General features: G+C 38.9%; 1 protein-coding gene across 3 annotated transcripts in view; it reads left to right on the top strand.

Moving 5' to 3' along the window:
- The window catches only part of PLA2G4A (phospholipase A2 group IVA), a 160,110-nt gene that overhangs the window by 67,409 nt on the left and 66,134 nt on the right, over positions 1 to 26,567 (top strand). For 2 of the 3 annotated variants that reach the window (XM_042926228.1, XM_042926229.1), the window contains 4 exons: positions 584 to 732; positions 1,448 to 1,561; positions 15,024 to 15,061; positions 20,205 to 20,346. In XM_042926228.1, the coding sequence (XP_042782162.1) occupies positions 584 to 732; positions 1,448 to 1,561; positions 15,024 to 15,061; positions 20,205 to 20,346 (443 nt within the window). The remainder of the gene's footprint in view (positions 1 to 583; positions 733 to 1,447; positions 1,562 to 15,023; positions 15,062 to 20,204; positions 20,347 to 26,567) is intronic. The other variant, XM_042926230.1, reaches the window with a different exon arrangement.

The raw sequence follows: 26,567 nt of genomic DNA, 5'->3' as shown, positions 1-26,567 counted from the left end.
TCCTTGAGACACCCACTTCCATGTGATTGAGTACTGCTATAATAAATACAGAAACATACATGGATTACTAATACAGGTGCTGTTCAGTGTGCAGCCTGTACAGCTATACAAGGCAACCCTATAACTACAATATTTATCTCACACTGACTGTCATTGTTTGGCAAAGAAAGTAATTAGGATAATTTTTTTCTGTTGTAGACTATGATCCTGAACCCATGACCTTGTCACCATCAGAGTCCTGGGGTGACGGTTATATTGTAGTTAGCTGGGTGAGATTGCTCTCATCATTTAGCAGTTGGACTGACATGTTGACTGAACATGTCCTAAAGTGGACAGAAGAATTCTGAGTAAAGCACCTAATAAACGATTCCTTCCCACAAGACTGTTGTGAAGGGCAGGGACATAATGTGTAAGAAGTATATAACCTGTGATGTTCTTCTGTTATGTAGTATCTTGTCTCAGACATTTTGAATATGTGATGGCAGATTCATTAAAAATAATCTGACAGAGCATACAGTAAAAACAAATTAGGAATTATGAATCACATCTTTGTATCCTTCTCCCTTGTGTTTGCTGTCTATAGTTGATACCCCAGATCCCTATGTGGAACTTTTCATCTCCTCAACCCCTGACAGCAGGAAGAGAACAAGACACTTCAATAATGACATAAACCCAGTGTGGAATGAGACCTTTGAATTTATTTTGGATCCTAATCAGGAAAATGTTTTGGAGGTCAGTGAATCATTTGTGGACTGTTCAATGGTCATAATTCATGTTGAAGTTGGTGCCTGAGCTTTGTCCCTTCTCTTCAGTTGGGTATAGTTGGAGTCCAGCTGTGCAGCATGGCACACTAGGCTCCAGATGGTGCCCCCCAGGTGATGTGACACCCCCCCCCCCGCCCGGGTGATGGGAAGGTCCAGTGGAAAACACAAGAGTTAGGTAGGGCTGGGAAGAATCGTTTATCCTCCTTGAGTGCTTTGGAGAAAACATTTTCTGTTATAAAGAGAAAAGTCCAAGTATAACAGAATAACCCTACTGTCAATTGATTGTGACTTTAAGGTAACTTAAGGTTTCTAACTTAAAATCATTAACTTTCAATGAAGTTAAAATAGATCATTTCCAAAATGGTTGCATGGGTTTTCTACGTTAATTTATTTCTCATACTCCAAAATAGCATTTCCCCTGAGAGGGGATAAAGTCCCATTTTTGAAAGCATGATAATGAAGACGTCAATCAGGAAAATGAAAAAAAAATTATTATTTTAGTAGCAAATGTGTCTGAAAGAAAAGACAAAGTATTATAACAAAGCTGAATGTTGAGGACCTCAAATGATTATTAAAGATCATTTGAAAACTTTCATTTATTGATTGTGGTGGAGATTTTAGATATAATTTCCAAAGATCCAAGAGAAATTGTGTTCTTGTGCTTTACCTTTTAATGTCTACAGGTCACATTAATGGATGCCAATTACGTCATGGATGAAACTCTAGGAACAGCAACATTCCCCATATCCTCTATCAGAGTGGGAGAGAAGAAAGAGGTTCCTTTTATTTTCAACCAAGTAAGCAACACAACAGGATTATTTTTCAACCCTATGTCAGATAAAAATCTCTTTATTCTGGAATTTTATTTCTTTGTTTGTTTGAATGTTTGTGTTTTAAACAGGAAAATTTTGTTTTCCCTTTTACTTCTTATACTAATCTTTTTATTGTTTTGATATTTATAGACTTTGGTTGAGGTGTCACAGTAAATACTATTAAGACATTAATCTCTGTTGTTGCTCTCAGTGAGGCAATGACTTTGGATCCCACTGGCAGGTCTAACAAAACTTTTGGGAAGCTGAAAGAAGATATGAAATCTGAAAGGAATAGCAGAGAAGAGAGAATGAGGGAGTGAACTCAGAAAACTATTGGGACGTCCAAACTGTTCCAAAATTACATGCTTAGTAATAAATTAAGCCTCTGTGGAGGATCTGTCTCAAACAATCCTCAAACAATTAGGGCTGAAGCAATGAAAGGTCAACAGGAATAGTCTTGGGGTTTTTATTCTCTTTATAATGCTAGGTTTGCTGCGTTTCTGAAATTTCAATAATTTAGGAACAATAAAGCCTTAGAAAAATTATCACTACAGAGCAAACATTGGATTTTGAATTTTATAAGAAACTAATTTAATACTTTACAGTGAGAAATGTAAACAACTGGTGGACAAGTATGCAGGGACTGGTTAATACATTAATTTCTTATTGGGAGAGGCTCTGTTTTTGCTCATTCTTGGAATGACTTCAAATTGCTGTCTTCACTCAAACCTGCCTATTCCTTAAGTCTCACCTCCCTAGCCATTGCTATCCCAAGTGACCTCCTCCTTCTCCGAACTCCTAAGATAATTATCTGTGGTATTCATTGGGACTGAATCATTTAAATCATTCCGTTGCTCACCTCCCTCCCTCTCCCCGTACACTAAAATCCTATAGGTCAGGAATACTAGTTATGCATGTCCAATTACAGAGTTAATACATAGGGTATACTTATTGAATGAGGGTATACCGATTTAGAAACCAACTCAAGCCCAAAGGGCCACCTGACCAGTTCATGCAATCAGAGCAGCCCAGATGCCTGAGGACACTCTAGTTACGTACTCTCTGCCGACTCCCTGAGCTGCTTCTGGAAGCATGTCTTCTGTATGTCTTAATCCAGTGCCAAGAGATACACAGCCCACAGTTCTGTTGACTTTTTGAAGTTATTTCGTTCATCCCTCTTGCAAATGTTTATGGAAGTGCCCTGTGTACCAGCCACTGTGTTCTGTGCGAGGAATATAAGAAAGAACAAGACACAGGAGGCTTTTCCCTCAGTTGTCTTTCTGTGGGGTGGAGGTGAGGTAGGGGTGGAAATAGGAAGCAGGCTTAGGAGATGTGAACGTGATGAAATGAAACCACCATCCAGTGAGATAAGCATCAATGAGGAATGTGCAGAGTATGGTAGGAAGACAGAATAAAGACAGACTGTGTTGGGGGAGGAAGCCAGGGATGGCTGCGTATTAGTAGGTGATTTTGAATAGACTGAACAGTGAACATGGTGATTTAATCCCTTGGCATTTGAAGCCAGGCTGTTTGGTGTTGAAATGCCAGCTCTGTCCCTTACTATCTGTTTTATCCTGGTCAAATCACTTAGCTCTTCTGTGCCTCGATTTGCTCATCTGTCAAATGGAGATAATATCTCATATGATTAGATGAGTTAATTTTATTTATATAGTTGTATAATATATAATGTATATTATGTATACATGTATTTTAAATATATTTAGATATAATTATATATTTAATATAGATTTATATAAAAATATAAATATTTATAGATTTATAGATTTATATAGATTTACATATGTTATTTGTATATATTTATATATTTATGTATTTAATTATTATAATTATTTAATTATACTTTTATACACTTTAGTACATAAGGTATAGATTAAAAGTTACTTCTTTTATGTATTTATTAAGTATATAATTTATTACATATTAAATATATAATGGTGCTTGGTTATAGAACTATATATCAATACTGTATGCACATGGATATATCCATACATACACATAGTGCTTAGAACACATTAAGCTCTATATAAATGCAAAGGCATGTAGTCTTGAAAGAAGAAAGCAAGTTGGGGCCTGGCAAGTCACAAGGCTTGGCAGGCACACGTTGATGAGCCGTGGGTAAACTTTAAAGATGGTCGAGGCTAACATCCCCCGACCTTCCTAAGGCATGTTGCTGGAGTTGGTTCTTAATAAACGTTTGCTGAGAGCTTTGTAAGCATGGATTGGCCTTCCCAAAGTATGCTTTTCCCCCTCTTCAGTCTGATTATAAGAGAAAATATTGTAGGGAAACATGCATTTCCTCTCCTCCTGTCATTTCCTATGGTTAGCTGTATAACCTCCGGGCTCTAAAAAAGACTCTCTACATTCCTGAATTTAAAGTAGCTTACATAATTATTTTCTTAAGTGTGCCTGAGAAAACAGTTGGACAAGCAGCTTTTTTTTTTTTTTAATTTTTTTTTTCAACGTTTTTTATTTATTTTTGGGACAGAGAGAGACAGAGCATGAACGGGGGAGGGGCAGAGAGAGAGGGAGACACAGAATCGGAAACAGGCTCCAGGCTCGGAGCCATCAGCCCAGAGCCTGACGCGGGGCTCGAACTCACAGACCGCGAGATCGTGACCTGGCTGAAGTCGGACGCTTAACCGACTGCGCCACCCAGGCGCCCCGCTTTTTTTTTTTTTTTACATCACTCTGTTCTTAAGAGTCCTTTGCAGTTTTTATCTGAAGGACAGTTGTTTGAGTTAGTGACCTGTTATGGTAGAGGGGAGAAAGGTGAATGCGCACCACAGGTTGGAGAGCCCCTGTCTTCTCCAGATCATGTGGTGTGCCCTATGCAAGCTGTCTAGCCTTGCCTCACCTCTGAACCAGACCTTTCAGAGGAATGTGGGCTTCTTTCTACAGTGTTCACAGAGGTGAGAGGGAGCAGACTGGGAGGATATAATGTGGGAAAATAGACTTTTAAACAATTCTTGAAGATGATCATGGCAAAGTAATAAAAAAAAAAAAAAGAGAGAGAGAAAGAGAGATAGAGAACACATATTTCCAGCCAAGACATTAGCAAAAACTTCTTCAAAATTCCCAAAGTCAATACTGAGTCAACATACAGTGATTTCTGTGGCCAGCAGCCAGCTAGAGAAAGAACAAGAGCCTCTAAATGGAGAGTGCCAGATTCCCAAGGAGCCTACTCTGCCCACTCAGGGCAGAAACTGGGAATTAGGAGCCCCATTCTCTGATTTTCTCTAGGTCACTAATTTCGCTGTACAGTGTTTGAGTTGTCACTCTTTCTGTCTTATTTTCTTCATCTCTAAAAGAGAGGTTTTGATTAACATATTTCTAAGACCATTTCTAATTTATAAAATTTTGTGATCTAGAAAGATTACCTTTTTTCATATGACCTTTTTATTCAAACATTTTTAATTCTTTCCATATTGTGTCCATGGACACAAAATAATAATAATGCAGTAATAAAAATCCTTCATTTTGTGCCCACCTGGGGATGCCAAAAAAAAAAATCTTTATTATGTGATTTTAAAATACTGACCCGTCAGTAGATTATTTTTCAGTATGAGAATTTGAGCAGCTAAAATTTTGCAGCTAACGCTTTGCTAAATGTTAAGAAAACTACAAGAAGTTCGTTTTCAAGGAATTAATAAGCTGGAAAGGAGTAGACATTCGCGTGTAAACTGGTAAGTAATATAATAATTAGTGGCATAAGGAATCTCTTCATTAATTTACTTACTTAGGTGTTATTAAACACTTGTTATGTTCTAGACAGTATTGCAGGTGGTGGGCAAACGGTAGAGGACCTGACAGATGATGTTCTGGTTTCCAGTGAACCTGTATTCTATGGGGGGAGGTAAATAGGCAACAAAACCAAAAGGATAATCAGCAGAACATCAGCTAGAGATAAATACTGTGAAGAAAATAGAGGGATGTGACAGGGAATAGTTGGTGGCAACTAATGTTTCTGTCAGGGAAGGCCTTTCTAAAGTATTAGATTTTTTTTCTCTGAATTTTATTATAAAAATCTTCAAGCATGTACAAAGTTGGAAGATTTGAAAAACTGCCACATAGACTCTACAATTAACATTTTGCTGTATTTACTTTGCCACATAGCTCTCCATCTACCTATCCATCAAACTATTTTGATGCATTTGGAAACAAACTGCAGGCAACAAATGTTTTACCCCTAAACACTTTAGCATTTCATTAACTAGAGTTTAGTATTTGCATAATATAGTTTTAAGTGCCAAATAGTGTGGACAATATGTACAATGAGAGTTATAAGAAGGAATTACTCATTCATTCATTCATTTCACGCATAACCATTGAATACCTACTGTGTGGCAGACAGTTTTTAGGCACCACTTCTTCAGCAGAGAACAAAACAACAAGAATCCCTACCCTTATGGAACTTATATTCTTTTTTTTTCAATATATGAAGTTTATTGTCAAATTGGTTTCCATACAACACCCAGTGCTCATCCCAAAAGGTGCCCTCCTCAATACTCATCACCCACCCTCCCCTCCCTCCCACCCCCCATCAACCCTCAGTTTGTTCTCAGTTTTTAACAGTCTCTTATGCTTTCGCTCTCTCCCACTCTAACCTCATTTTTTTTTCCCTTCCCCTCCCCCATGGGTTTCTGTTAAGTTTCTCAGGATACACATAAGAGTGAAAACATATGGTATCTGTCTTTCTCTGTATGGCTTATTTCACTTAGCATCACACTCTCCAGTTCCATCCACGTTGCTACAAAGGGCCAGATTTCATTCTTTCTCATTGCCACGTAGTATTCCATTGTGTATATAAACCACAATTTCTTTATCCATTCATCAGTTGATGGACAGTTAGGCTCTTTCCATAATTTGGCTATTGTTGAGAGTGCTGCTAGAAACATTGGGGTACAAGTGCCCCTATGCATCAGTACTCCTGTATCCCTTGGGTAAATTCCTAGCAGTGCTATTGCTGGGCCATAGGGCAGATATATTTTAAATTTTTTGAGGAACCTCCACACTGTTTTCCACAGCGGCTGCACCAGTTTGCATTCCCACTAACAGTGCAAGAGGGTTCCCATTTCTCCACATCCTCTCCAACATCTATAGTCTCCTGATTTGTTCATTTTGGCCACTCTGACTGGTGTGAGGTGATATCTGAGTGTGGTTTTGATTTGTATTTCCCTGATGAGGAGCGACGTTGAGCATCTTTGGAACTTATATTCTATTTAGTAAGAGAGACAAGAAGCAAGATAAGTAAGTAAAAGTTGCTTGTGTTAGATAATGATAGCAGTAAGTGCTGAATAAACTAGTGAAGGAAGAGAGGGGCATTTGTATATGTGGGTAAAGGGGGTTGCAAGTGCAGTTCCAAAAATGTGGCTAAGAAAACATCTCGGATGATATCGGGGGCAGAAGTTGTTCTGAGTAGAAAAGTCCTGAAGTGAAAGTTTGCCTGCCATGTTGAGTAACAGCAAGGAGGAGAATATGGCTGGAACACAGAGAAAGAGTAGCAGAGATTGTGGTAGGAGACGAGGGCAGGGAGGTGAAGGGGGATGGGGTTTCAGTGAGTTACTTACAGTGGCTACCAATGGCTTAGGCTTGTCCTTAAAGGAAGGATGTGGTTGGATCACTAAAGGGATGGAAAGCCCTTCTGGTGGAGAGACTAGCCTGAGCCTTTGTTCATAGTCATGGGCCTAAAAACGACAAGCATGTTCAGGAAACAGCGTCTAGACCAGTGTGATGGGAGCAGAGCATTCATGCGTGAGGGTAGAATGGGTACGCTGGGATCAAACTATAGCAGAGTTCAAATTTCAGATGTTAGATGTTGGAATTTGGATGTTTTCTTACCGACAGCAGTGAGTCATGGAAGGTTTTTGACCAGGTAATGGGGAATTTCGGGCAAACAGGATTTGGCTTCTTTCTCAGATGTATTAGTAAGCAACAAGTTAGTAGATAAAGAATGTTTACTATTGAAAACAAAAAGGTCTTTTTTTTTCCTTCCCCTCCCCCATAGGTTCCTGTTAAGTTTCTCAGGATCCACGTAAGAGTGAAACCATATGGTATCTGTCTTTCTCTGTATGGCTTATTTCACTTAGCATAACACTCTCCAGTTCCATCCACGTTGCTACAAAGGGCCATATTTCATTCTTTCTCATTGCCATGTAGTACTCCATTGTGTATATAAACCACAATTTCTTTGCCCATTCATCAGTTGTGGGAGAGAGCCAAAGCATAAGAGACTCTTAAAAACTGAGAACAAACTGAGGGCTGATGGGGGGTGGGAGGGAGGGGAGGGTGGGTGATGGGTACTGAGGAGGGCACCTGTTGGGATGAGCACTGGGTGTTGTATGGAAACCAATTTGACAATAAATTTCATATATTTAAAAATAAATAAATAAAGTTTGTAGGATGAAAAAAAAAGAAAACAAAAAGCAGACTACTTCTGTGGCAACAGACAGGTACGAGGAGTGCAGGGTAACTTGAGGAAAATGAGTGTGGCAGCAGCTATAATGCGTCCGTAGGAGTTGAAGGAAAGATTGCTTGCGGCAGTGAGGACCAGAGAAGTCGCAGAGTGGGAATTTACGGTAGATCTGGCCCTTCCCAAGACTGTGATTTGTCACTCCATTATTTATTTATTTATTTATTTATTTATTTATTTATTTATTTAATTTATTTATCATTCTTCTCTTTATTATTATTGTTGTTGTCATTATTATTATTATTATCATTAGAGAAGGCAATCTTAGAGCTGGGTCCACATTTTTTGTTTTCTAGCTGGCATTTAAGGTGAGGTTGTGTTCTTTGTAGCAACGTGTGATGGAGAGTGTGATGCTAAGTGAAATAAGCCATACAGAGAAAGACAGATACTGTATGTTTTCACTCTTATGTGGATCCTGAGAAACTTAACAGAAGAGCTTGGGGGAGGGGAAGAAAAAAAAAAAAGAGGTTAGAGAGGGAGGGAGCCAAAACATAAGAGACTCTTAAAAACTGAGAACAAACTGAGGGCTGATGGGGGATGGGAGGGAGGGGAGGGTGGGTGATGGGTGTTGAGCAGGGCACCTTTTGGGATGAGCACTGGGTGTTGTATGGAAACCAATTTGACAATAAATTTCATATATTGAAAAAATAATAATAAACAAATAAATAAAATAAGGTGAGGTTGTGTTTATTGGAGTCACAACTTGAGAGAGCATCAAAGTTGTCATCTGAGAGAAATTGGCAGGACCTGCTGTTTTTGACCCCCCAGCTCAGAGTCAGCCAGCCGCTGCCTGGGTTGGAATCACAATTCTGTTAATTATTCGCCATGTGATGTTGGACAAGTTGTTTCTTTTTCTTTGCCATCCTCGTCTGTGAAACAGGGTTATACATAGTACCCACCTCTTAAGTTTGTGGTTATGGTTAAATTAATTGACGTATGGAAAGCTTTAGAACGGTGCCTGGCCCAGTAAGCACTAAATAAATATTAGATATTCTCATTATAATTATAACTGGCCAGATTTAATTATCTGTCATTTGGTTCATGGAACCGACTTAACTATGAAACATATTTGTTTGAACTTAGCAAAATGAACTTATTTGTATATACAGGTAGAGCCTATAAGTTTCGTGATCATTTGTTTTAAGACAGTTCAAAAATGCTCTAGTCACCTGTTACTGAATAGATCAAGTGTGGCTGTGGGTTACAGAATCCTGTTTTAAAGTGGAAAGATATAACGTCTTCAGAATTTAGTGTGTTTTTTGTAAACAAAGTAGCCCACTTCAAGAGGATCATAAAAATGCTGAGATTTTGAAGTAAGATATTTATTCTTTTTATTTTCTAGACAAAATTAGTTTGTTTAGGCCAATACTCTGAGGAAGGTGGCCTCTAAGTTTACATGGTATGGTGTTTTTATTTGCCATCTTTACTTAGCTATTAGTGGTATTATTTAAAAATAGCCATGTCTCATGACTGCTGTGGTATCTAGTTCTGGCTGATTGCTTTCTTTGATTATTGCTTATTCATGATTGCAAACTTGAAAATGCAAGAGGTAGTTCAATAGAAGAGATAGTGACAAAGCTTTTTAAAAAAATGGTAGTGTTGATGCTGAGTTCAGAATAAGTTAGTGTCAGGATGATGATTTCTTTGGAAAACCATGTATTGATGTGTGAAGGCTAAGACTATAATTAGCGAAGTGAATGAGACAAAGCAAAGTTTGGAAAGGAAACAAGAGAAGTATATACTTTGATGAGAAGTCTGGGGGATCTTTGGCTAAGATGTGAATGTCATCCGTTGGATGCAGGTCAGAGTTCAAACACAGGCCAAATAATTCCTGGCTTTAAAAGAGAATGCATTTTTATTTGGGGATGCTATCAATGGAAACATATGTGAGTCTTTTTTTGACATTTTCACAAGACAACTTTTAAATTATAAGGCACTTTAGAATGTTCTTGTATCCCTGGGGGGGTCCTCTACTGGACCTAAGTTCCATCAAGTTCCATCAAGGAGTAGAACACATTCACCTTAATTACCATTGCATACCTAGCCTGATACACATTAGATGCTTGAATCATTTTTGGATGAATGGATTAATGAATGTACTTATGGGAAATACAGAGAATCTAGGAACTGCTCAGACAGGAATAATGAAAGTAAATTAAGTTTAAAAAAAAAAACAACTAGAGTCTGGGAAATTCCCATTTGGAGAAAAAGAGAGAATGCTTGGTTTAGTAACAGTGCTCTTGGAAGTCAGGTTTAGAATTTCCAATGTCCACGTAAAGAAAAGGGACCTTAAATGAAGGAAAGAGACATCATCCTCAGATGAAAGGAGGAAAGCTGCGTGATAGAGTGGAACATGACTAGGGGAAATAGTGTATTTTTTAATCTTTCAAATCTTTTAAGACTATCCGTGATATTTGGCGGAGGGTGGGGGCGTGGGACACAGTTATCCTGAATTCTTGGGTGAATGGATTCGATGATTCCTGGTAGTAAATGCTAATTTTATTTTCTTAAGAAATCATATATGTTACCAGACTTACTATGGTGATCATTTTGCAATATATATAAATATTGAATCATTATGCTATATACCTGAAACTAATGTTAAATGTCAATTATATCTCAGTTAAAAAAATAAACAAACATTAGTTTTTCGTTATTAAAAATCAGACACATTTGAAAAAGTGATGTTAGCAGTATCTCATTCCATTTTAAAAGTGCAAAATTTATCTGGAGGGGGTCTGGCTTGTATTGGTGGGATTGTAATTTCTGCTTCACACTTGAGTTGCCTCTTGTTAGATCCACACCTGGTTCCTTCTTCACTGGATAGAGTGACAGTGTATGGAAACATGATTCTTAGTGCAAGTGGCCCTTATTTCTTAAATGTAACTTTATGTTTCTTGCACAGGTCAGTTATACAGAGACAAAGCAGAACATATTTTATAATTCAATGTAAATGATTATTGAAACTACTTGGTGATTAGTTGCTGTTTTAGTCTGCTAAGGGGGAGAAAAAGAGTACCTGACTCGGGAGGGATCAGAATTCAATATAATGTTTTATTGAAAGTGAAGGTTGTAAGTGCTAGAGTATGTTAATAAGAAAAATGTGGCTCAGTCGGTTGAACGTCCAACTTCGACTCAGGTCGTGATCTCGCAGCTCGTGAGTTCGAGCCCTGCGTCAGGCTTTGTGCTGACAGCTCGGAGCCCTGGGGCCTGCTTCTGATTCTGTGCCTCCCTCTCTCTCTGCCCCAACCCACTCACATTCTGTCTCTGTCTCTCTCAAAAATAAATAAACATTTAAAAAAAAAATTTAAGAAAAGGCAGAGTGCATTTGGAGAGCTCTTTACCAATAGGGTAGGTTCTTAAGTTTAAAATCATTTGTCTGCATCTCTTTGTGATAATTTTAAACAACCTCTCTCATGCCAAGCACTATGTTTGTTGCTTTCGCTTTATCATTTCAGAATGACCCTGGAAAGTTTGCAAGGATTAGTGGATTAGATACTTTTAAAACATTATTTTTAAGTTTAAAATGGCTTCTCTATATAGGTTCTTTCCTCTGGGCCCACACCCCCTCCCCACGCTGAACATCTCCTGTTGTAGCATGTAACATTGCTTTCCACTGTGGAATTCAAAGGTGAGATTGTTGTTTTCCACAAGAACGGACAATGAGCACAGCCTGCTTCTTACATTTATAATTCCTAGAAGAGGTGAAGTTCTTCTTCTTCGTCTGGCTCCTAGCTAAGCGTTATGGGGTTGGGGAGAGCCAGCCAGACGGGGTCACCTTTCTTCAACTTACCTTGGTGGTGCCAGCAGTGTGGAAGACTGTGATGCAAAGCTGCTTCGTGCAGTGGGTGGGAAGGAATTTACAATACTTGTTTCATGCCTCACAGGAAGTACATGCTTTTGTGGCTATTGCATCCGAATGACATGTTTCAGGTAAAAGGTGCGGAGAGATTGTAAATGTCAGTCTTCATGGCATGTCTGAGCATGGCACGTCAAGTGGGAGAGTTTAAAATTTCCTCCAGATTGTGGGTGATCCACTTGGGCAACATGAGGAAGTGAAGATCCCCATCCATGCGGCAAGTCCCTCCACACCATATTCTGTAATATTGCCAATGGCAGGAAAATCCTGTGTCTTCCTTTCTCTCATCCTGCCTTCATTTAAGGATTCTTATCAGTCAGTCAAAGATTATGAATGTCTCAGCCAAGAAGTGCTATGGCTGGATGTGTAAGGGACATTCTGAAGACCAATGTGACCATAAACACAGCACAGTTGATTTTCCTTTTACTTATTAAGTTGGCATTAGATATATCCAGGCACTGAATATCTTACCGTACAAATTGCTTAGGGACCTTCCAGTTGGGAAGTCTGTCATGACGTGGCACATTGGACTAGGAAGCCCATTCCAGCTTAAAATCTTTCCATTTGTTAGCAAACTGCACAATGAGTTGTAATGTTGTTCTTTTAGTTTCCATTCTCCCATGGTGTTTTTGCCCTCTGTTTTTGCTAGTCTTATTTTAATACCAGCTTTCATGTATTCGGGGGCATGAGGGAGGGTAGAAAACAGACTTATGTTTTTACCCACGTCTTGTTTTTCTCACTAAATATCCAGAGCAAGCTCATTCAATATAAAGTTTTCCAAGCCCTCTTTAGGAAAGACTCCATTTGAAATTTAGAAATGGGGAATAGACATGATGTGTCGGGATGTGGTCTGAGCGGTGCTACTAACATTGATAGAACAGACTACAGTTACAGTAATTGTTTAGAAGCCAGTCACCTTTTTTAAGATTTTTTTTTAAATGTTTATTTATTTTTGAAAGAGACAGAGCATGAGCGGGGGAGGGCAGAGAGAGAGGGAGACACAGAATCTGAAGCAGGCTCCAGGCTCCGAGCTATCAGCACAGAGCCCGATGTGGGCCTTAAACTCATGAACCATGAGATCATGACCTGAGCCTAAGTCAGATGCTGACCTGACTGGGCCACCCAGGCGCCCCAAACCACTCATCTTTTTTACTTATAACTGAACTATGATTCATCTGGGCATGTGGAATTCTACTTGTACTGGGATTCTTGATTATTTTGATAACTGCAAAGTGATATTGATATGTTGCTTTGATGAGTAAAGGTTCATAGGACTTCATAGGAACGGCTGTCTGTGTTACACCAGCCCATGATTTTATGTTTAGTAGCGATGGAATGTTTCTTAACAAGAAAAGACTGCCTTATGTGCTCCCTCACACACACATGCACAGTAATTCAGCAGATATTGATTATGTCTCATATGCCAAACCCTGCAATGAACTAGTAATAGAGAGCTATATAAAATAGATACATATAAGATACATATAAATACATATAAGATAGATCTATATAGGATAGATACAGTTTAGTGGGAGAGGCAAATTCTTGTACAGATGATTTCCATACCTTTTTCTTACTCATAAAATTCAGTGCTGAGAATTATCCGTGAACTTATTTTAACCTTTTGGAAAGCTCCTTCTGGTTTGTTTTTTTCCATCTTCCGAAACCAAACAGAAAACAAAGCCAGTAATCTATAGCATTTTGTGTTGCTTCTGAAAATGCCGTCTTCACCTTTTAAGAGACATATCTGAGTTCTGGTCTATTTGAAGGTATTGGAAAGGTTCACTCTAACTATATTCTATGGTAACTGATATGATAAAAATAATAGCACTATTTTATAATTATGCAGCAATCTTCAAAACATTTTCTCAATTGGTTCTCAAGACAGTCTAAAATTACATTATTCATAACTAATGACAGGGATAGTACAGAGAATGTCTTTCTATACAACAGAATTATAGTCCCTGGAGAGATACCTTTTAATCCCCCTTTTTCTCTTTGGATATTAATCACTCTCTTTTCCATTAGACTAAAATTGGCTCATTGGCAGGATAGAGTCCTCCCAGAAATTTGGTTAGCTCACAGAGTGTTGGAAAATGAAAACCTGAGCCCCACCTCCCATTTGTAGATGTTTCTTGAGCTAACCACAGTTGGCTGGCCCCTGGTCCTGCTGCCACCTTGGATAGATGTTCTGTCTCCAGTCTCTGACAGCCCACATTTGTCACAAATGCACACGTGTGAATTTTCACCCAGGCTTTCTTTAACCTCCTGACCACTTCTGCCTCTGTCTGGAGGCCCGGGGACAGTTCCTGAATAACAGGCAGAATATCTTCATAGTTTTTTAGGACTCAGGCAATTTTTCAAAAATGTTTTATTATTTTGAGAGAGAGGGGGTGTGAAGTGCGCACACACACGGGAGTATGGGAGAGGGAGAGAGAGAGAATCCCAAGCAGGCTCTGCGTGGTCAGTGCAGAATCCAACATGGGGCTTGACCCTGTGAGCCCCATGAGATCATGACCTGAGCCACTGAACACTTAGGGGCACCTGGGAGGCTCAGTCAGTTAGGTATCCGAGGCTGAGGTCATGCTCTTACGGTTCATGGGTTCGAGCCCCACGTCAGGCTCTGTGCTGACAGCTCAGAGCCTGGAGCCTGCTTCGGATTCTGTGTCTCCCTTTGTCTCTGCTCTGCCCCCACTCATGCTCTGTCTCTCTCTCAAAAATAAGTAAGCATTAAAAAAAAGAAAAAGTCGGACACTTAACTGACTAGCTACCCAGGTGCCCCTAGAGCTCAGGCAATTTTTATGTCTCATCCATAATGACTGCAGAATTCAACTACCTCCTTTTAGTGAAGGAGGAAAACAACTATGCAGAAGCAATTCTTATGTTTACTAAAATGACTGATTAAATAGATTTATATCATTAAAAATAGCAAAAACATGTATTTATTGATGTACATCCATGAAGCTATGTTACTTTTATCTTTAGGACTCTTTTAGGTTAAAAACAATCTGGCACTCAAAAATGGTTTTGACTTTGTTTGCATTATATATAATACACATCCATTTTATGACCGAATCTGATGAATGTATCTGTTCTAGGTCACTGAAATGTTTCTGGAAATGTCTCTTGAAGTTTGGTAAGTGCATTTATTTCATTGGGTGGAAAATATTGTGAGTGATTCACTATCTTATTTTAATTGTTAAGGGTCCACTTTTAAAATAAGAAATAATTCTGAGAGCTTTTGAACATAAAAAACACATTAAATAAACTTTTCTTTAGCTCTTCCCTAATAGCTATGGCATTAAAAAATAATAAATTTTGTATCTTTGCTTACTTTTCCTGGTAGTTTTTATCAGGTCAATAAGGGCTTTTAGAAAGAGTCCTCCCTCTGGTTTACTTCCCGTAGAAATGAACAAATATGGTTAGTTAAGCCTCTTTTTCGTTGTTGATTCAGATAGATACTCAAGAACATGAAAGTAAACATAAACAGGAAACTATAAAAAAGAAAAACTGAAAATGAGATTGTTTTTGTTCACAGAGATAGTAAAGTTCCATGAAGCATGTTGCTGTTTCAAAGTGGCCTCCAAAAAAAATGTTGGAAAATCATTTATTTATTTTCAAATGGTGCATCTTAGGGGAGTTAGGCCTGCCCGGAGAATTAGCTGGATCTAACGCTGAGTTCAGTACATCCGACCTCCTTCAAACTCTCTGTGTCTCCTTGAACTTCCCTGTTGAAGTGGGTTTTACTGAAGTAACTAGTACACATTTAATTCTCCCAAACACTGCATTTATTAGTGTAACATTCTCCTATATTGTGATTTGCCAAATGAATGCTGAGGGACACGTTGACATTGGGCTCGGTATTTCTTTCTCTTATTTTAGGTTCCTAGAACATGTTGATTCAACCTTGTAAATTATTGCATAAATTACTACTTGTCCCTCAAGATATGTCAGGAAGTCTCATAGGACAGTCCAAGTAACTGAGTTGCATTATTTTGCATTGTGTTGATTCTTGCTAAAACATGGTATATTTTGGGGGCACCTGGGTGGCTCATTCAGTTGAGCATCCTACTCTTGATTTCAGCTCAGGTCATGATCCCAGGGTCTTGGCATTGAGCCCCACATTGTGAAGCCTGCTTAAGATCCTCTCTCTCCCTCTCCTTCTCCCTCTCTCCTCCCTCCCGCCCCCCTCGCCCCTCTCTCCCACTCAGGCTTTCTCTTTCTCTGTCTAAAATTTTTAAAAATGTGGTATAACATGAGATTTTAGCATGAGATTAAAAGAACTTTTGCTATTTGAGTAGAAAGTCATGCTATTTGTCTTAATGGGAAATGATCTTCACTGATGTAATTAGGACCATATTATGTAAAAGAAATTTGCTTTAACAAAGTACAGATATCAAAAAATGGAGGGAAAAAACTCAGCTAAATAAGATACATATGTTCAGAAGCAATTTACTATATATTTATAATGAACTTTGATCAAACTATTTTTATCTGTTCATTTGTCTTGACTCTGAAATGGAAATGTTCTTAGAAATTATTATTATTATTATTTTAAATGCTTATTTATTTTTGAGAGAGAGAGAGAGGCGGAACGTGAGCAGGGAGGGGCAGAGAGACACAGAATCCAAAGCAGGCTCCAGGCTCCGAGCCGTCAGCACAGAGCCCCACGCAGGCTCGAACCCACGAACCGCGAGATCATGACCTGACCCGAAGTTGGCTGCCCAACCAACTGAGCCACCCAGGCGCCCCTTTAGAAATTATTTTTTAAAGTTTATTTATTTCTTTTGAGAGAAACAGAGACAGCACAAGTGGGGGAGGGGCAGAGAGAGAGGGAGAGAGAGAATCCTAAGATTCCGCTGCCAGCACAGAGCCTGATGTGGGGCTCAAATCCACGAAGCTGTGATATCATGACCTGAGCCAAAAGCAAGAGTTGGACACTTAACCAACTGAGCCATCCAGGTATCCCAGAAATGTTCTTTAAAGAAAAATTTAACTTTCCGTGGAATGTTTTTCATTAGATATAAAATAAAATCAAGAAATCCAATTAAACAGTTAAAGATAATATGTAAAAGAGGAAAATAAATGAACCAAACTTGTTATTGTATTTATAAAATTACTCAACATTTTTTATTTTTCTTTTACATGTTTGTACTGATCTTCTAAATATCTGTGTTCATTGCTCTGTTCATAGGTTTTTTGAAAAATCATGGCCCTTGTGTTTAATGTAGGATAGTGATCAGCATAGTATGTTACAAGTATATTACCTAGTATATTACAGGGAACAGGAGTTCCAGAATGAGAAATCCTAGTTTTAAATCAGCCTCTTGCTAATTGTGTTAACAGTTGAAACATTTTTAATGACACTTTTGCTCATTTGTGAGATAAGAAAAGAGTACTTTATAAGCATATCTGTTGTGATGATTTAATGAGATGTTCTTTAGAAAAAGAGCACATATTATTTTATATTAATACAAAGTAGAAAAATTTTCCACATGTACACCACAAGTTCATAGTAAAAATGCTTGTAATAGTTTGCAGAAATTTGAAGCAACCTCAATATTCATGGAATAACTTATGCTATAATCATATAATGGAGATACTTCACAATAGTAAAAATGTTTGAATTGTTCCTATATATACAAACACAGATGAATCTTAAAAACAAAATGGTCAATGGAAAAAATATTGCAGAATACATATAGTTGATAGAATTTATAAAAAAATTAAAAACATACAAAATGACTCTATGTATTTTTTAGAGATATAAATATATACTGTGAAGCTATAAATATTTATAATTTATAAATGTATAAATTTATAAATAATTGTAATTCATAAATGTGTAAATACATTGGAATAATAAAGAGCAAGTTTAAGGTAGTGATTACTCTGAGGAGCAGAAAAGGAAACACAATTGAGATGGATTCACAGAGACAACTGTGCAGGTGAGATTTTTATTTCTCAAAGTGGTTAGAAGATACTCAACCTAATATATTGTAATAAATAATAATAGAGAGTCTACCCCTAAGACTTGACTTAAAAAATTCTTACTGATTCACTCGTAACTCTTTTGCTCCTTGGAAAGCTTCATAATAATCAAATTTAATAACTGTGCAATCCAATGCTTTGATGTGCTATACTGATCATTTTTTATTATTGGGTAATATGGCTAAGTGCTCTTTTCAAAATTTACAGTTAATTTTCTTTTTTTTAAAGTTTATTTATTTTGCGGGGAGAGGGGCAGAGGGTGAGGGAGAGAGAAAATCCCAAGCAGGCTCTGCACCGTCAGCATGAACCTGACTTGAGGCTACGTCTCATGAACCATGATATCATGACCCGAGCCAAGATCAAGAGTAGGATGCTTAACTGAGTAAGCCACCCAGGTGTCCCTACAGTTAGTTTTCTTAAAGCATATATCCAAAAATAGAACTACTCAAAGGGAATATACATTTTAATTATTTTTGGTGCTCATCACTTGATGACTTTCAAAGGTGTTTTGCAAATTTATATTCCCAAAATGAATATATTTACTTTTTACTAGAAAATAAATACTTAAAATATTTCTTAAAAACTGCTAAATAATAACAGTATTTTAAAAATTTGCTAGTGAAGCTAAGTATTCTTCTGTTTTTCATTATTAATCATACTTCCTCTTTTGTGAGTTATCCATGTTTGTCCTTTGGGAAATAGTAATTAAAATATTATTGGTAAACAAAGATCATTATAGAGTACATAGCCCAGAGGCTATGGAGTCTCGTCTTTTGGCCTATGTTTTACGAGGAATAAATGCACTGAATTAACAGAAGTTTCCTTAATTTTAATTCACTCTGAAGGGAAGGACTTACTTTTATGAATGGTAAAGAGACAATATTTTATTAGAGAAATTCTTTCTACATTTGGATTTATTCGCATCACAACATAGAGTTCTAGGTTTTCTTGTTCTGTTTTGTTTTTTACTATTTTTTTAAAATTATTTATTTATTTTGAGAGGGGGAGAGAGAGAGAGAGAGAAAGCGGGGAGGGGCAGAGAGAGGGAGAGAGAGAGAATCCCAAGCAGACTCCTCACTGTCAGCGCAGAGCCCAACATGGGACTTTATCCCATGAACCATGAGATCATGACCTGAGCCAAAATCAAGAACCTGTTGCTTAACCAACTAAGCCACCCAAGTGCTCCTGCTTTTTACTATTTTTAAATTCAGAAGCTGGTTTTAGAATACAATATTGGACTTGTTTGTGAGGAATTGTTGCATTGAGGAAAATACATCATCTATTTGCTCTGTGATCCTAACCTCTCAGAGCTTTGGTTTTTTTAATCTGTAATAGGTAGTTAGAAAAATAATATATTGTATAATAACGTGTGAGATTTACTCCCATTATTTCTGCAGGGATACATGCCTACATATCTAAAGTGGTTCTGGCATAGTCTAGGGATCTGAGAAGTTGCCGCCGCTGCTATTATGAGGAAGGGTATACAGTGTAAGAGCTCTGAAATCCTCCAGTCAAACTTACTTGTCGCTGTCTGAAGTTCTAGCGTTAGCAGTGCCTTTTTTTGTCACACGGGGACATCTCTTAGACAAGGCAATTCATTAAGACAGTATTTCTGGGGGCGCCTGGGTGGCGCAGTCGGTTAAGCGTCCGACTTCAGCCAGGTCACGATCTCGCGGTCCGTGAGTTCGAGCCCCGCGTCAGGCTCTGGGCTGATGGCTCGGAGCCTGGAGCCTGTTTCCGATTCTGTGTCTCCCTCTCTCTCTGCCCCTCCCCCGTTCATGCTCTGTCTCTCTCTGTCCCAAAAATAAATAAAAAACGTTGAAAAAAAAATTAAAAAAAAAGAAAAAGACAGTATTTCTGCCAGTATGCTCCACAGAACATAGACTCTTTGGAATGTCAGTGGTATGTCATGGAGAAGTGGGGAATGAAGAGCCAGGGGAAGGAATTCTTGATCAAATAAATTTGGGAAATACTGTGCCAAATAGATCTCAGCAGCTTTATTTTCTGAAATATTTCCCCAAGTCTTTACTATCATACAATGAATTTCTCATTGGCCGTTCGTGTGCCTGCTTGTTTTTTCTAAAGCATCTCCTACTCCATATTTTCTGGAAACACACCTTGGAACATACAGTTTTAAGACAGCCATCATTTTATACCCTCGTTCAGCTCCCCTTCTAGGAAATGGCTTGAGGGGAACAGTGAGCAGGTATCAGCGTTAGCTACCGGGGACTGGGTGATTTTAACAAGGCTACTGGGGACATTGGCTCACGACTGTGTTCTCTATACAGTTCATCCCCAGACCTCCGATTCAGTATGGCTCTGTGTGATCAGGAGAAGACTTTCAGACAACAGAGGAAAGAAAACATAAAGGAAAACATGAAGAAACTCCTGGGTCCAGAGAAGAGTGGAGGCCTGTATTCTACGCGCGATGTGAGTTGGGAAATTTTCCAATGTTACTGCAATTCAATAATAATTGTGTTTGTACTGTCTCCCAAATTTCACCCAAGTATGGAAATACTGAGTTTGAGTATTATATCTTCAGTTTTTTAAGAAGAGGTAAGTGTTTCGTAAATACAGATTCTTTGAGGAAGATCATCACAAATGCTGCCCGTATTTAGCAATATTGATCAGGTACTCTTTTTACAAAGAGGCATAGGCATACTTACACACAAACAAGCTATTGATAGTAAGAAAAGATTAGCCTCAGATGTAAAAAGATCATTGAATTAATTTTATTTTATTTTTATTATTTTTTTAATTAAAGTATAGTTGACACACAATGTTGCATTAGTTTCAGGTGTACAACACAGTGTTTCAACAAGTCTCCTCATTGCGTGGTGCCCACCACAAGTGTGGCTCCCATGGGTCACCACACAACACTATTACAACACCGTTAATGATATTTTCTGTGCTGTACTTTTCATCTCTGTGATTTATTCATTCTATAACCATAATTCTGTATCCCCCACTCCCTTCGCCCATTTTGGCCATCCCTCTAGCTCCCTCCCCTCTGGGATCATTGAATTAACTTTAATATGGACTAAGATTAAACAAATGTGAGACTTATCATCACCAAACAAGAAGAAAGTGCTACAAGTCTTGTCAATGATAACACAGTTAACCAAACTATGTAGATGTGAATGGGAGAGATAAAAGGAAATGTTTCAAATTCTTAATATTTCATCACAGGAAGCTAAAGTCTATCATCCCAGATTGACCAAATAGTTAAGAATGATGACCTCTACTTTTTAATGTTTTCATCATCCTAATGATAGAGAGATCTTAAAATTAAAATATTTTTGTGAACAAATATAGCAAGTACAATCCTTCATTTGTACTTTAACTTCTTTTTCTTCCCTTAATTTCCAGGAAAATAAATATCATTTATTGTTCAATAACATGTAATGTGTAAACCAGTTGTTGGCTATTTGTCCATTTATTCATTTTTCCCTTCACTGATCTATCATCTATCTACCCATCTATCCACCTGTCCATCCATTTATTGGTCTATCCTTTTATTAAATGCATAAGTAACGCATTTATGTGTGTGTGTATACACACACACACACACACACACACACACTCCCATACATGCACACATAGACCAAGGATTCAAGATTACTATAAATTAAGGGCAAAATGCAATTGGAAATGAGACATAAATTCTGAATAAGGGAGCCAGATAGGCACATCTGTCCCAAATGTGATTGCAGATTTCCAAATGTGTTATTTGGTGGACATAGGGGTGTTTGAAAGCCAATCTGCTGCTGCTGCTGGAATGACTTTTTTGTTAAAGGAGTAGACTCTGTGGTAAAGTGTTGCTTATATGGAATTTTTGCTGAAGGAAAGCTTGGAGGAGAAGCAAAACCTCTACTGAGGTTTCTATTAAGGAAAAAAAAGAAGAGAGACTTCTTTTCAACCATCCATCTTGCTTGTCACCATACAAATCCCTGGTAGCATTTGTGGTTGATCATTGTCTCAGGTTAATTACTCTTTGAAGACATTTCCTTCTCTGCATATTACTCAGAAGTTTCTAGCTTCTTGAGAAATTTTTGTCTTCGTTTGTTGTTTTTAATGTATAGTGAATCTTTCAGCAACAGTTCTACAATCTTCTTTTCGTCCCCATCCTTGTTTGGAATTGTTATACCCTTGGAGCAGAGAAATGGTATTTCAAGTTTTCTTTCTTTTTTTTTTTTTTTTTTTTTCATTTCTGCCATTTGTCACTTGTTGAGCCACTGCTAAAAACTAGAGATGAGCAAAGCTGGACAGTCACTTTCCTCGGTGAGTTTAAAGCCTAGTTGCAGAGAAAGACATTTAAGCAGATAACACAGGTTCTTTTTAAAAAGAGGCATGAATGGAAGGATGGAAGAGCTTGCAATAGGGTGACCCACTCTCTCTCTGTGGTGGAGAGATGCCGATCGGGTTCAGGACTCACTGACCCAACATAGGGCAGCTCAGCATATTGAATATGTCAAGCTGAAGGAGTTTGAGAAAACAGAAGCAGTAAGCTCTCTGTGACCTCCTCCCACCCTTCTCCCCTGCGGCAGGCCATAAGACCCTCATGCAAGAGGACCCCTCCCTGTACCTGGAGGAAAAGAGCATCCTTATCTCCAAAGGCAAAGGGATTCCAAGAAGAATATAAACAGACAGGTCTTGCTAAATTTCCTCCAGTTTTCTACATTTCCACTCATCCTCCGGCCTATCCTGCTTTTATATGACTACCCACTCTTCATCAAACCCAGCATTAAAAATACTCAGGTATAACTAGTTCTTTGCATATTCATTTCTTTATGAAGGTTCCCATGTCACATAAAACTCCCCTTAAATACATTTCTATGCTTTTCTCCTGTGAATCCCTCTTGTCAGTTTCATTTTCAGAGCCAGTCAGGGACCTTAAAAGGGTCGAGGAAAACCTTTTCCTCCCCTGCAATGGAAAGTCCTCCTTGGAATTGAAAACTGTTGGTCAGGCCTCGAGCAATGAGTTTGCTAGAAAACAAGCAGGGAATGGATACCTCTGTGATTCCTGGCCGTCAGTTTCTCTTGGGAGACTCTTTTTTTGTAATCTCAGTGTTTCCCTGCTTAGCTGCTTTCCAGTTATTTGCAACAATTATTTCTTTCCCTCCCAGCTGCTGATCTATGCTCTGCTCCCCTCACAACTGATAGAGTTGTCTCCTAATCAAAGAGAGATCAAATGTCATCAGATGACAAATCCTTCATTTCTTGCCAGAGGATTGCCATATCCCATAACCGATGCTACCCTTTGCTCCTGCCCTCTTGAATTCAGTGGAGAAAACAGCTCCTTTCTTTCAAATGCAGATCTACATCAGATACAGATTGCCAACCCCAACTAAGAGCCCCAGGATATCAATTGGTCCTCCCAGAGCCGCTGCACCACCCCCCCCCTTTGTCTGCCTCTACCTCTGTATAGATTTTTACTATAAAAATACAAACTCCGACATGAAGGGGAAAAAAGGAACAACAAAAAGTCTCCCTGGGATGTGCATTCCCTTCCCCCCTCTCTCTACTTCTCTCCCTATGTTCACAAACTTCTCTAGAGTTTTCTGCACAATCTCATTCTCCTTCCTCACTTTCTCAGACCTCATGATTCTACCACATCTGCTCCTCCAGTCGCCAGTACTAATAAGTACAAAAGACCTGGCCCTGTCTCTCCCCAGCCCTGTAGGTGCAAATGATAGATGCTTCCCTACTTTTTGAAACATTCTCTATTCAGTGCAGAGTCTGCTTCCTGTCCTCTGTCCCCCACCCCGCACCTCTGACCCTCCCCGCTTGTGCTCTCTCTCTCTTAAAAACAAATAAAACATTAAAAAAATTTTTTTCTCTCCCTTCTATGTCACCCACCGCCTGTGTACGAAGAATTTCCCCATGTAGGTCAACAACTTAGAACCTCCCTTCTGAGCTTCAGGCCTGAATATCTAGGTACCTACTTGATTCCTTCACTGGTATCTCTTGCATCTCAAACTCAGCAGGTCTGAGTCTGAGCACAACACCTCTATTTTCTGTAGTTCCTCTAAGGCCTTTCCTCCCTCCCCCATGTCCTGTTCACTCTCAAACCCAAGCTTAAAAAACTTTTCCTGCTCTTAGGATTGGCTTCTTGGCATCTTTCTAGCATCCATTTTTGCCAGTTCACCCCCAGTTCACCACACTCCTTCACTAGGTGCCTCTTGGTCCCATGTTCCCTCAGAACCTTTCCCCATGTGGTGCTTTTCCACACAGTTTCTTCTCTCTCTGTGTGCTTCCCTTCTCTCCTCTCTGTGCTTCCCTGTGCCACCCTGTCCCCGCCCCACCGCCTTTTGGGGTACCTAGGACCCTCCCAACTTTAAGCACCACATACTTAGCTTCTTCTGAGGCTGTTGTCCTCACCAGCTCCTCCCTCCTTCCCCCCACATCTGTTAGATCTCAGTTATATTCTCTATATTAATGGCACAAATATATGCACATTATCTTTTTAGCATTTACAACACGTATACTTAAAAAATACTTGTACAGATATTCATTTAATGTCTGTTCTCTCCAGTGGAATATAAGTTACATGAAGACCAGGGCAGTGGCTGTGTTATTTAACCTTCATATTCCCAGCACCTGGCAAAGGCTCCTTAGCACACGGTAGACCCTCAGTAAGTCTTGCGTTGTGGGAGTCAGGGCACAGATTCAGGAGGTAGCTTCGCACTGCCTCCAGGGGATGAAGTAGCTAGAGGGAGGGATCAGAGACTCTGAACCCAGGAACACAGAATCAGGTCGTGAGGCAGGAGACGCAGGTGGAGGAGAAGGTTTGGAGGAAAAGATCCCAGATTGAACTGTTCAATTAGAAACGTATGTGTGCGGGGGCGGGGTGCCTAGCTCAGTTGGTCGAGCGTCTGAATTTGGCTCGGGTCAAGATCTCACAGGTCAGGAATTCAAGCCCTGCACTGGGCTCTCTGCTGTCAGCACAGAGTTCGCTTCAGATCCTCTGTCCCCCTCTCTCTGCCCCTAGGCAGTCCTCTTTTTGTGGAAAAAGGAGTGTTCCTAGGAAAATGAAACTTGGCCTCATATTCATACTAACTGGCTTTTCTGCAAGGGATGGAGAATAAAGTAATTATGTGTTCCGTGGAATTTTCTTCAAAAATATTAAATCTGTGTTTTTGGAAGTCGTTCCTGGAATTATTGTAGTTGTTTCGGTTCAGTCTAGAGTTGTTTTCTCTTGTCCAGAATAATTAGATTAGATATATTTAGAACCACCCATCCCCACAAGTAATGTTTTCCTGTTTTTTAAAAAAAATTTTCTTCATTTTTGAGAGAGAAGGAGCATGAGCAGGGGCGGGGCAGAGAGGGTGGGAAGATAGAGGATTCGAAGCACGTTCTGCACTGACAGCAGTGAGCCCAACACGGGGCTGGAACTCATGAACCATAAGATCATGACCTGAGCTGAAGTCAGATGCTTAACCAACTGAGCCATCCAGGCGTCCCTTTCGTATTTTTATGTTACTCCTTGGTGAGAAGGGTGTCTTAAGTTCCCAATTCCCTTGCTCTCTGATAAGACTTCACTTTCTACTCAGTTCTTAATTCTCAATGCAGAGACTGTGCTTGTCTTATTCCAAGTGTTCAACAGACAGCATCCAGTTTAGGACTTCAGCGTCAAATTGAAATGTCAAATAAATTAGAGCAGCATAAACTTGGGCACGGTCCTTCACTTCTGTGCTTCACCTGTAAAATGGAGCCTGGGGCTCTTATTAGGTCACAGGATGAGTACTACTGCTTATAAGCCTCCAGCACAATGTGTAAGAGCATGTAGTAGTTGCTCAAGAAAATAGTATTGTACCTGAGTGTGGCTCTTCTGTTGCATAACACCCGAGGGCAATAATTGTCAAATTTAATAAAATCTGAGCTTTTCCATCTGGACAATGAGTTAGTCAAAGAGCCGAGGCATCTAATAACTCAGGAGTTTATTCTCTTAAATACTAAGACTTTAAAAAAATGTGTTCTCAATAATTAAAAAAAAATTTTGAAATGTATTGATTTTAATCATTTAGATGGAAGTCTTTCTAAAGTGACAGGTCATTCCTCGTCCCGACTGAATGGATTTGAGTGTTCTCAGGTCTGTCTCCTTTCCAATCAGCTGCCATCTCTCCATGCCTTATGTGTTCCCTTGAGGTAATTTCTTCAAACCACTCCTTTCTCTTTCAACTTTGCTGTTGTGGAATTCAAATCTGATAAGCAGGCTTGTTGTTAGAACAGTGTCTCTGACTAGTGTGATTTCTTTATGAATAAAGGCCTGAGATCTTTCCTATGACTAAGACCTGCAAGCCTCTGTACGTGGGGATTTTTGGCATAGTTGGATCGTTCAGAGGCCATTCTTATGAATTTTCTCGTCTGAAAATACTTCTTGGTCAGATGAAGTTCCCAGATTATAGGCTTCTGTGAAGGGAAATGCTACTCACTAGTTTTTATGTTCCCTAGTAACTGACCATAACAAAGCAAAGCTGGTTAGGGGACTAGAGTCTGGAACTATAATAGTGGGAAAGCAAGAGAAAGTAATTTTACTTTCACCTGCAGCAGAGAACAAAAGAGAAAGTGTTTCGTCCCAAGGCACAATTTATGAGATACTTTCAATTTATTTATTATTTTTTTAATTTTTTTTTAACATTTATTTATTT

This window comes from Panthera leo, chromosome F3 (genome assembly GCF_018350215.1).
Source record: "Panthera leo isolate Ple1 chromosome F3, P.leo_Ple1_pat1.1, whole genome shotgun sequence".
Lineage (NCBI taxonomy): Eukaryota > Metazoa > Chordata > Mammalia > Carnivora > Felidae > Panthera > Panthera leo.
The sequence above is the reverse complement of the archived record's forward strand: the minus strand, read 5'-3'. Positions and strand labels throughout refer to the sequence as shown.